The sequence below is a fragment of the Lepus europaeus genome, chromosome 9 (assembly GCF_033115175.1).
Source record: "Lepus europaeus isolate LE1 chromosome 9, mLepTim1.pri, whole genome shotgun sequence".
Taxonomy (NCBI): Eukaryota; Metazoa; Chordata; class Mammalia; order Lagomorpha; family Leporidae; genus Lepus; species Lepus europaeus.
In genome coordinates, this window is record NC_084835.1 from 112,997,233 (window position 1) to 113,009,427 (window position 12,195).

Consider the following 12,195-nt stretch of genomic DNA (forward strand, 5'->3'; position numbering starts at 1 on the left):
TCATGCAGAGAGAAAAACTTGGGCTTTTCAGGCATTTGCTTTTAACTGATTCTGGCCCATTGCTTGGAGTTTAAAACGAGAGCAAGGTACTGTCCTACTTGTGAGCCCTGAAGTAGGGAACAGGAAGTGCTGACAGTTACATTGAGGATGAGACTTAGCTTCAGGTTTGATCATTAAGGATTTGACTCTAGGCACATTTCTAAACTTGTGTGGAAGTTTTGGGTATGGCCTGGAGACAGCATTGGAGACGGGAAGAGATCAGTGCTCTGGAGTTTCCTCAGGGAGGCGACTGTTGTTGTTTGGAACAGAGAATGCTTCTCTGCAGAGCTGTCTCTTGGTCTTCAATGAAAAGGCTGTGGATTGAACGTGAAGCGCAGAGTAACCATGCCACAGGCACAGATGTGCAGTCTTTTCAAATAAAATCAAGATTATTCTCCTTAGGGAATGAGTATAATTCTATTGTACCACTACATATAAAACTTGTAAATATGGATAGAAAATTAAACGTTATGGAAATAGGTTTCATTTTATAGTAACTTCAACTTAAAGGCCAACTGTACATTTACAGTTACCGATCTAGAATAGATGAATAAACCGGGATTTGGGAGGGATCAGGGCAGCCCAACAAAGAGCATTCCCATGTCTCCATTGCACTGACCCGCACTTGCAGTTTCTGCTGCTAAGCCCGTGAACTGAGACCACAGAATGAACATGTATCACAGCCGAATTACTCTGACCTTTTTCTGAAAGTGAAGACAGTCTAACTACTACTCCTTTTTTATTCGCTGATGGTTAAAAAGTACAACAAAAAATGAGATTGTTCTTGCCAATTTTAATATTCCCAATGCACTTCCTGAATTATCCCTCTCCTTTGGGTTCCTATGTGTAATAATTAATGTCCATCCTCAAACCACATCATCAGAACTGTCTCACAAATAAATTGTGTGCCATTACTCTGGAACACAGTAATAATTATAAACTGAGAATATTTCAAGCAGAAAGAAATGACTCATACATTTTTTTCATCTATAATATTTCTTCAACAGTTTGATAATTCCAGTGTACCTAGTAGCATATAAAAATATTTATTATAAAGCATTAGAAAACTTGTATATAATGTGTATATTCAACTAGTTTTATTTATGCCAGTTATTGCTTAAATTTACTCTCAAACATAAAATTTTAATCTTGTAAATTTTAAATAAAACTAAATGGGTTGTAACAATCTGTAATACCCTTTCAAAGTCAGGAATCCATAATAAATATACCAATGACAGAACATACCATACCTTTGTTAATATTTAATACTTGTTTTAAGTATTAATACCTAACAAAATCATTTTCAGATTAACTTGCTACTCAACAGAGTACAGCTTTTACTCTGCCATCATTATTCCATTTGATTTATACAAATGCACTAGCAATATAGAATTGTATTTATATAACAGTGAATTTTCTTATTCCAGTGGTCATTACAAAGTAATGTATACAAAACAATAATCATCACCATCCTCTATACATAGGTTAGTGAGCACTATGGAGGTTTTACTTTAGTTTTATTTTAATGGTGTCAAAGCTTTCATAATAAATATTACCTCTTTTACAATTGTTTTGTCTTAATTTCAAATTTGCTCTTTTTTGGTGACATGAAAAGTTTAGTTACAAAAATTTCCAAAGACAAAATCATGAAAAAGTGCAAGCCTGACAGTATAGTAATTAACCTTTAAGGACTGCATTTACCATGTCTTCTTGAGTACGGCTTATGTTGAAGTATGGAGATGTGTGTGTCCACTTTATAAAGGCAGAGAATAAGGGCATGATCATTCGTAAGATCAATGACAGGTGGAGTTCCAAAGGACACACAGAGAAGAGTTAATCAATATATTGGATTGATTCCTTTTACCTCAGCCTGATAAATTGAGGAATACTTTCCTTTTTCAGACATCTTTAAGCAGGTAGATTTATAGTGGTAGGACAGGTGGTTCATATCAAACCTTTTCTAGTTAAATAGATGTGAGAAATTCATCAGAACTGCAGTGCATTGCTCTATTTTTAGCTGTGGTCTCTACAATCTTAAGTCATACCATAAGTGATGTCTAAAAGATTAATGGAGGGCATGGATATTTGGGCATCCAAGGACATTCAGTCCCCCCAGCACCTTCGTGTGCTTGTGTAAGTTTGAATAGGTGTGCCTCTGCACACATGTATGTGTGTGTGTGTGAACTGCTGTGTGAAAGCTGAGGAAAGAGAGGGATGAGAATGTATGTCTATCTCATGAGAATTACAAATGTGTAAATGTAAATGTCCACAACATGGCACCAAGAGCTACCATATGGTTATAACATGAGGTATCTGAACTCCAAATAGGAGGTTCCAAGGACTAGGGAGAATAATCTGTACAGGCTGTTTTTGCTTGTCCTGTTTTGCTTTTTGCCTGATGCTAGTATAACTTAAAAAGGTCAAAATTAAAATAAAACAAATAGTACTATTTTAAAATAGTTGATTGTAATTTTAAAAATGAAATACAGAAAACTTTTTTAGAGATTTATTTATTTATTTGAATGTCAGAGTTATAGAGAGAGAAGGAGAAACAGAGATTTTCCATCCAATGGTTCCTTCCCTAAATGGTTGCAACGGCTGGGACTGGGCCATGCTGAAGCTAAGAGCCTGGAGCTTCTTTCAGGTCTCTCATGGGGGTAGCAGGGACCAAAGCACTTGGAGCATCCCATTAGCAGGGAACTGGATCCAAAGCAGAGCAGCCAAGACTTGAACAAGCACATAGGTGGGATGCTGGCATTTCAGGCAGTGGCTTTACCCACTATGCCACAGTGCTGGCCCCCAAGCAACAAACTTTTTATTGAGAATGTGAAATGTGATAGGAAAAAGAACCTAGAACCTACAAAGTTCATAAATTACAGAAAAAGTTGACTATGAGATCAGCTAAAGTAGATTTTTAATATACAGCAGAATTATTTCATCCCATCATAATAATTTAAGCATGCTATGGAAAAGAAAAAACGGGATTGCAAATCTTTAATAAAAGGGAATTCACATTTAGCTGAATGGGACATCTGTTCATGTGTGTGACAGGGAAGGCAATGCGTTGAAAGAGGTAGAATTATTTGCTGTGCTCAGGCAGTGGGATTCTAGTCCCAGCATGCACTTGGCAAAACCAATACACTGTGAGATGGGGTGCAGAAGTGAGACTTGAGGGATAATATGTAGTTGCATTGAGCGCCTTAGTTGGGTTAAGCCCATACACCCTACGAAGTAAACAAACATACTTGATGAGCATGCTCAAAAGGCCAAGGAGTGAGAAGCAAGAGCCAGTCGAGTAAATGCTCCATTCAGTTTGAAATCACTTCTGAGGAGTGCCTTCCTAAGGTTATGCTTCCCACAGATTCTCATGAAAGGACTGCAAAACTAGGTGCTCCCAGTAATGGGCAGCCCCACACTTCACTCAGTAGTGCTTCGTCATAGGAGCCCTTCAGAGCCACTGTTGCTGTAACATGTGGATATCATCATTTCTCACTGTCATCCTTTCACAGTCATCAGTAAAGATACTCCTGGCATGCAGAAATATCTATCGCGGGCATCACATAATTTAATGTATATTTGAGGGGAAGCAATTTCTAGCAGGTGTTAACACAGCCTAGGTGAATTGTGCCACTAAAATTAGTTGTTTATTGGGGGGTTCTAGTGTGAGTGAAAGGATTCAGGATTCTTAGCGTGGACTGTAGGACAGAGAGAAAGAGAAAGGGTTTGCATATCATGGAGACAGTGGTTGTGGACCTCCATCAGGCAGGGGATGATGGAACCATAATGGATTATTAAGAAATGTATCTACTCTACGTGTACACTGTGCTTTGCATTCCTGTCTGGTGTAGATTTCGGGAGTCCATGCCAGTTTAGTATTTCTTACGTTTTACCAATTGTGATGCTGACATAATGATACAGAGGATTCGCACAACAGCCATGTCTCTCCCTTTGCTTCTCATGACTTGGACCTCACTATGGGTTCTGTGCTCTTCACCTTGTGTCCATTTTGGAAAAAAAAATTCTTAATGTAAGCATTTAGTTTGGTGTCACAACAAATATCTTGAAAAAAGATTTAGAACTCAGGTAGTAAAGGTGGGCTTGTCTCTTGATGAATGAATTGAATTTTTGTGGGAGGTTATTGTTTAGACTAATCTCAGGATCATATATATATATATATATATATATATATGTGTGTGTGTGTGTAAGTGAAACAGACGTAAGATTTGGTATGCCTTAGAGTGCCAACATCTGATTGCTTCTTATTTGCTTATTTATTCATTTACTCTAATGTTGTAGGACTGTACACTTTAACTACTCATAGTGGATAGTAACACTTCTCAGTTCTATTTATAGTGGCCAATTATCTAAGATGTATGTGTGTGCATGTGTGTGCATGCTCCCACACAGTCACATATGCCAATTTAAGAAAGACATTTGCTATTTTTATACTTGCAACACTTTCTTCTTTGTTGAGCATTCTTTCTCAGCTGGGAAAGGGGGCAGTTTTTCACCAACAGTATGGTTTCATTGTACCTATTAAGATTAGAATAACACACGCAGTCCTACAGATTAAATGTCTGACCGCGTCAGATAATTACGTATTCATCTTAACGTTTCCAAGTTGATCATCCACTTTTAACGGCAGATGCTTACACTAACCTTGCAAGGACACCGAGTTTAGACTGCAAGCAATTTTCTGTTTGTGAATTTGGCAGTGATTACAAGCCTAGTGCTGGGCCCAGCTGGGAGAGAATTGTCAGTGATGAGGAGGATGGTTAAGTTCAAGGCTCTTGAAAAAAGATGTATGTGGAGAGGGAAAGGAAGAAGGGGGAGAAATCTGATACTTGAGTGAACAGAGAAGAAAGCAATGTGAACTTTTTGCCTTTAAGATCTTAAGGTATCAGTAGTGGGGAACAATGAACAACAGTCATGTAAAAAACGGCCCCAGAGCTAGATGGAAGTTCACAGGCAGGACTTCATGTGTGTTTTCTATGGAGTTTACCCTGTCTCCCGTGCCAGAGTGCCACAGGAACACGGTGTCATTATGCCATGAAAACAGTGCCCAGTTGACATGAATGAGTCCAATGAGTCATCAGGGCTGGATCTATAAATGGTGGTCCTGAATGGCAATGAAAGCTGTAGGAAATCTTAGATGAAATCCACAGCCCATGTATTTATTTATTTATTTATTTTTGACAGGCAGAGTTAGACAGAAAAAGAGAGAGAGAGAAAGGTCTTCCTTTCCATTGGTTCACCCCTAAATGGCCGCTACAGCAGGCGCGCTGCACCGATCCGAATCCAGGAGCCAGGAGCTTCCTCCTGGTCTCCCATACGGGTGCAGGACCCAAGCACTTGGGCCATCCTCCACTGCCTTCCCAGGCCACAGCAGAGAGCTGGACTGCAAGAGGAGCAACCGGGACAGAATCTGGCATCCCAACCGGGACTAGAACCCGGGGTGCTAGCGCAACAGGCAGAGGATTAGCCAAGTGAGCCGCAGTGCTGGCCTACAGCCCCTGTGTTCCTCATCTGCTGAAGGTTGTCTGCAAGTGTCCCTAGTGTCTCACAAGTCGGTTAGCAGGAGCAGGTGGACCGGCCCACATAGCTGCTGCTCTGTAGGACCACAGATGATGGTTAGGGAATCCGGAATGGTTGCATTGAAAAGGGGGCTAAGAGATGGGTAGCTGAGCAAGTGTTTTTATCTGTGGCCTGTGTTTTGTCACGTGATTCAAGTCTTTTGTGGTGTTGAGCCTCTTTACGATGTGGGGAGCTATCAGGTAGGGGACGGATGGACTTACCTTTCTTTCCCCAGGTTCTCCATTGCAGCAGCTCTTCTTGCCCCTACCCCACAGGGAAGCGGTTCCTATTCCAGAGACTGGCAGTGGGAGTTGAGCCTTGCACTAGCAGGCCAGTATTCATAATCCTGGTACTGCCCGAGAGCTGATGCGTGAACTCAGTCAAGGTCCTTACCTTTCTTCTCGGTTTCCTCATCGGCTAATGGGATTAATGAGGGCACTGTGGATTTTGACTGAAGCACCGTGTAGAGAACAATAAGAACAGGGAATAGATTATATATTCTCTCTCTCTCTAGAGAGAGAGACCCTGAAAATGACCGAAGAAAATTCAACAATTCATCACAGTTCAAGAACATACTTTCCCCCAAGGTATGGTATACACAGGGCCCAGTGATCTGTTAGATAATTCCATATGGAGAAAATTAAAATATAATGGGCCAGAAATTTTTTCTTATATTATTCAGTCCCAACTAACAACTGCATGAACCAGAAGAAAGTCCAGGTAGTTAAGTACTGTGCAAGAGAGGGAAAACACAGCTGTTACCATGCAGGGGAGCCGTCCGTCGCTTCCGTAAATCCATGGTGCAAAAAGCCACATCTGCAGCAGCTACAAGGGACATGAAAATGAACTGTGCCGGTGCTTTCTCCTAAGTGACTTTCCATAGTTTACATTTTGTCACCTTATCTTTTAAAAATGCAAACATAGTTCTGTAGGGCAGTGAAAAGCTTTGTTATTTGGTAAATTGGGTTTCTATGTTCACATTAACTGAAGTCCAGGATGATGGCGGTTATAGGGAATGAAAGGGGTTGAAACGACAGATTGAGTGGTGTGTTTCTCAGGTTATGAAGTTCGGGAAAATGTGTAATTATTTCTAAGTTTCCTAAGGTTCCTCTGTTCAACATATTGTTCTGACATACAACAGGGACAGTTTCAGCTATGAAATGCAAATCCGTAGTTGCTGCCCTGCTCTGGATGTTGGGGTTAATCATGCAAATCTAATGCAGTTCTTGGTATTTCCAGAAAGGTTTTAGTTAAAGTCCCGTGCACGTATTGATTTAAAATGCTGACTTAGAGAGCAGTGTAATTTTTTTCAGCTTTACATTTTAACATGCAGAACAGGATTTGGAGAAATCAGTGACTGGACATCCATCCATATTTGTTAATCCTGGGAAGGGGAGTGAATAAGGATGAGGTAGGAGGGTAGAACAGAAGGGTTCCCTTAAACAATATGGGGAATTCGGAGCATATTGAATGACAAATTATAACTGTATTCACAAGTGTTCCACCACCTTTGTTTGGAATCAGACCAAACCTACTGATTATATAGGTATATTGAATGTTGTCTCTGTTCCAAGAACATGGCTAATTCAGGCAAGGACGGACCAAATAAAAAATACCACCACCACCAGTTCCTAACTTTGGGAATGATATAAAATACTTGGGAAATGAGACTATCTACAGGAAGAAATGAAATTGTCTTGCTCACTAGAGCAAGCTTGACACATTCTAATCGCCTCTCTGCTATGCGCAATCAGCATTCAGCTTATCTTTCCAAGAACAATAAACTTTCATGTACTGCTGCCTGACATAAGAATTATTTTTACATATCTCCATATCGCTGACTCTTGTAAGTTAATCTCATCTCACATGAATTTTTCACCAGCTTCACTCTGATGTTGATAAAGGAGATGGTTCCATCAAATACATCTTGTCAGGCGAAGGGGCGAGTTCCATTTTCATTATTGATGAGAACACGGGGGATATTCATGCGACCAAGAGACTGGATCGCGAGGAACAGGCCTACTACACCCTCCGAGCCCAAGCACTGGACAGGCTTACCAACAAGCCTGTGGAGCCTGAGTCTGAGTTTGTGATCAAAATCCAGGATATCAATGACAATGAACCCAAATTTTTGGATGGCCCATACACAGCAGGAGTTCCTGAAATGTCTCCTGTAGGTAAGTAAAAACCATACTACTTTTGCAGTGAGCATCTGATTTCCAGTGGTTTGTATTTAAATCCATATTTTTGTTAAGTACTGGAAAATGTATTATCTATAAAGCAGTTATCATGGTCAAAGGAAGGTGTGAGTTAGTAGCCAGTACCGTTAATTCAACACATTATTTTAGTTATATGGAAAAATACGAAACTATTTTTACATTTTACACTGTTCTTTTTACATTTTTTTTTACAACTCAATGTTTTTAGAAATTTTTAGGTCTTACAGTTTGTTTTTCATTTAATGTTTGTTTATTTGTTATTAAATGAATACAGTTATACCTCAGAAGTTAAACAATAACACCCTTCCAGATACAGCCCAGCGAAAATCTGCTACTGTTATTTCCATGATACTAGGATAATGATTCTCTTTCCAAAGATCATCGTGTGGCTGGACAATCTATGCAGAAGGTACCCAGTGGCAAGCCAGAGTGACATTCTAACCAACTGGTCTGTGTAATTGTAACAAGTGTGGTTGAACCCACAAATGTCCATTCACACGTCATCCTTCATCTTTCTGTAATTTCTCCAGAAACTTAGACAAATGAGAACTTTTTGTATTTGTAATAATCATAGCATGATACACAGTTGGGGATATAAAGCAATAATGAAGGTTGTTTTACTCAAAGGCATTTGGACATTGACTCATTACTTGAAAAATACAAAGCAGAGCAATTCTAGTATGTACTTTATACTAAATATAAACTGTTTGATATTTCATTTATGCAGGCACAATTGAAATGATCTTTAGCCAGGATGCAGTTTCAGTGTGGATAATATTACAAAACAATAATTAAAAGACATGAGAGTAGAAGAGGGACTAGTTGATTTATTTATTTACTTATTGTTTTTAATATTGAAGGAGGAAGTTTACTTAAAACAACATTGGACCTAATTTATCACATGGGGATTTTAGCCAATATTATTTGTGTTATTTTATTTATTTATTTTTCTTTCTTTTTTTTTCTTTTCTTTTTTTTTTTTTTTGACAGGCAGAGTTAATGAGAGAGAGAGACAGAGAGAAAGGTCTTCCTTTTCCGTTGGTTCACCCCCAAAATGGTTGCTACAGCTGGCGCGCTGCGCCGATCCGCAGCCAGGAGCCAGGTGCTTCCTCCTGGTCTCCCATGTGTGTGCAGGGCCCAAGGACCTGGGCCATTCTCCACTGCACTCCCCAGACCACAGCAGAAAGGAGCAACCGGGACAGAATCCGGCACCCCAACCGGGACTAGAACCCAGGGTGCCGGTGCCACAGGTGGAGGATTAGCCTAGTGAGCCATGGCACCGGCCTATTTGTGTTGTTTTAAATAAAAGTCATTTTAGTCATTCAATCAAGACCTCTCGTACATGGGTAGTTGGGATTTAAAGAATTGTATCGTTCATAAGCTTTAGGGGAGTCACAGTTTAGTGACCCTGAGTGTTTGTGTACCAGATGAGAGAGGGGCAGCTTATTTGTGGCACCATGGCCTTCGCTGGCTGGAGAAATACAAACTGGAAGTGAGACAGAAGAATCAGTGCTTCTGCTCAGAAGCAGGTCTGACACAGGTGGCAGAATCTCTGCATCACATGTGAGCATTTCTGTGGCCAACAGGTGTGTCCACACTGAGTCCTGCCCACACGTTCTCATCAAAGGCGGCAGCCACAGCAGCAGTAACCAGAGTCTCTACGTTGGGGAGAAGACACGTTTTCCTCCCAAAATTAGTGATGTTTACTAAAATGAGACTGTGTGAGGAGTGTTTGACCACTTCCGTTCAACTTCACAGCTGTGGTAGGGGCGTTTTGGGCACCATTCTTTGGCTTGCTAAGGTTGCATAGACTGTAACCATGCAAATTGGGTCTGTGTCAACTTTTTGTTATAGAAAGTAAGTAATGCACTGTAGTTTTATTTGATGGTGGTATCCTGATATCACACAGCATGATTATTAAGGACACCAGTATGTGTTTTAATTTACTTGAATTCAAACAAGGTCAAAACTTTTAGAAAATGATTTTTGGATATCATCAGATTTTACTTCATGCTAATTTGGACCACTGGGTTAATCTAAAAATTTTAACTTAGACAATAGAAATTTATACAAAATATGTTGCTATAGATTTGCAGTGTTAGAGTTTATGATGCTGTTTAATATTAACTAACTAATTATAATATCTACAAAATAGTATGGCCTGTACAATGCAAAGTTTCTATGTTTAATATTCAGGATTTTATTTTTCATTTGATATTAAATAATTATAAGATTTAATCCTCATGAATTATAACCTAGGAGAGTTTATTGATCACCAGAGGAGCATCAATAAACCTAAAACTCAATAAATTTATTTGCAAATATATGTATTTATGTATGTATATAGTCTGTGTCCATATATATAATATGTAATATAATCTGTATGAAATTAGTTAATGGCTACTTCAAGAAAATACATTATGCAGAAATAGATTAACTGGTTTTATTTTCATTGTTATTTTGAAGTTGCTCATTTTTTGAAATGAGATAGGAAATCCCCAAGTTAGCACATCAGCAGAATATATTGATATAAAGAAGCATTATAGAGAAAGCAGAAATAGGAGTGTAATTTATTATAGCATGTAAAATATTCACAATTTAATGAATTTTTATAAATACAATTTTTTATTGATTGGTTTTTAAAGTCTGAGTGACAGAGAGAGAAGGAGAGACAGACAGATATACACACACACAGAGAGAGAGAGAAAGAGAGAGAGAGAGAGAGATCTTCCATTTGTTGGTTCACTTCCCAGATGGCTGTACTGGCCAGTGCTTGGCCAAGCCAAAGCCAAGAGCCATGAGCTTCATCTGGGGCCCAAGCTCTTGAGGCATCTTCAACTGCTTTTCTGAGGCCATTATTAGGAAGCTCGACCAGAAGTGGAACAGCCACGCATGAGGCAGCACCCATATGCAGGCAGTAGCTTTACCTACTGTGCAACAGTGCCAGCCCCTCAGAGTTTAATTCTTGAAAAAGGTTTAACAAGCGCATTACTCACCATCTTGTGCCTACCAGGCATCCATAGTGCAAAAATACCTAAGAACATCGAATAAAAATCTTCAGGATTTTGGCTGGCGCTGCGGCTCAATAGTCTAATCCTCCACCTGTGGTACCTGCACACCGGGTTCTAGTCCCAGTTGGGGCTCCGGATTCTGTCCCTCTTGCTCCTCTTCCAGTCCAGCTCTCTGCTGTGGCCCAGGAGTGCAGTGGAGGATGGCCCAAGTGCTTGGGCCCTGCACCCGTGAGGGAGACCAGGAGAAGCACCTGGCTCCTAGCTTCGGATTGAGGGGTGAACCAACGGCAAAGGAAAACCTTTCTCTCTGTCTCTCTCTCTCACTGTCCACTCTGCCTGTCAAAAAAAAAACCAAAAAATCTTCAGGATTTTAAAAACGTGATGCCATGTCCTTATCTTCATAATTCCTTCCTAATGTTAAAGAAAATTGAGTTCGTAAGATCAGTCTTCCAAATACAAAAAATAGAATGGATTTGTAACAAAGTGCACATTCATGACTTATTTATTTAGAAAGATCTGTGTAAGAATACATCTAAAGAAGATGTTATAATTAAAATGTCACATACAGGAACTTAGTAGAAACAAATTAGGACCTTAAAGAATACGTCAATGTCTCATGTCCATCAGATAGGACATAAATTACATAATAGTATGTGCTAACTATATAAACTGTGCAATCATGAATTATTTTAGTATTTTGAATATTATATTTGAAATGGAAATAGAACAAACATATCAGTATTAATGTTTTCTAATGGAATAAGTTAGTTCTTGGTAAAATGAAGAAGCATGATCACATTTATCACATGCTGTAGAGAAAAACCCTAGTAATGCTATTTTTAAAGCTGCTTTGCTTTTCCTTCCTTGGCAGGGCTTCATTTAGATATTCATGCATAATTTGTTTTTAAGTTAGTTCCTTGAAACGAAGACAAACCAAAGCAACTCTCAAGTAGATAGGGTGGCCATCTACCTACTACCCATATAATGGGTCAACTGTACAATTCACAACATTTCTGTTTCTGTCTGGCTCTACCTAAACACAACAGTGAGATACCTCTATAATTTGTTAGTTGAGGATGTTATTAAATGCTATGCTGCCTTCTACATAGAGACTGACTTTTAATGAACCTACTTTTAGTGAAAACTGGAACCTGACCCTCAGAAGTGAAATTCCTAAAATTTCACTCCCGTCTGAGTCTCAGTATATGCTGATGTAACATGTGTCATCAATGTTTTTTTAACCTATGTATTTTCATAACTCTTAAATAAATCATGAGTTTACTAACCTTTAGCATTATTGGGAAGCTGACAGGGGCAAAGTAGGAAAAAAAAAAGTACGACAGTTTTGCGTG

The 12,195-nt window shown here is 39.2% G+C and overlaps 1 protein-coding gene across 1 annotated transcript in view; it reads left to right on the top strand.

Moving 5' to 3' along the window:
• Positions 1–12,195, top strand: part of CDH7 (cadherin 7) — a 130,134-nt gene that overhangs the window by 38,786 nt on the left and 79,153 nt on the right. Inside the window, exon 2 of the mRNA XM_062200303.1 lies at positions 7,496–7,790. Within this exon, the coding sequence (XP_062056287.1) occupies positions 7,496–7,790 (295 nt within the window). The remainder of the gene's footprint in view (positions 1–7,495; positions 7,791–12,195) is intronic.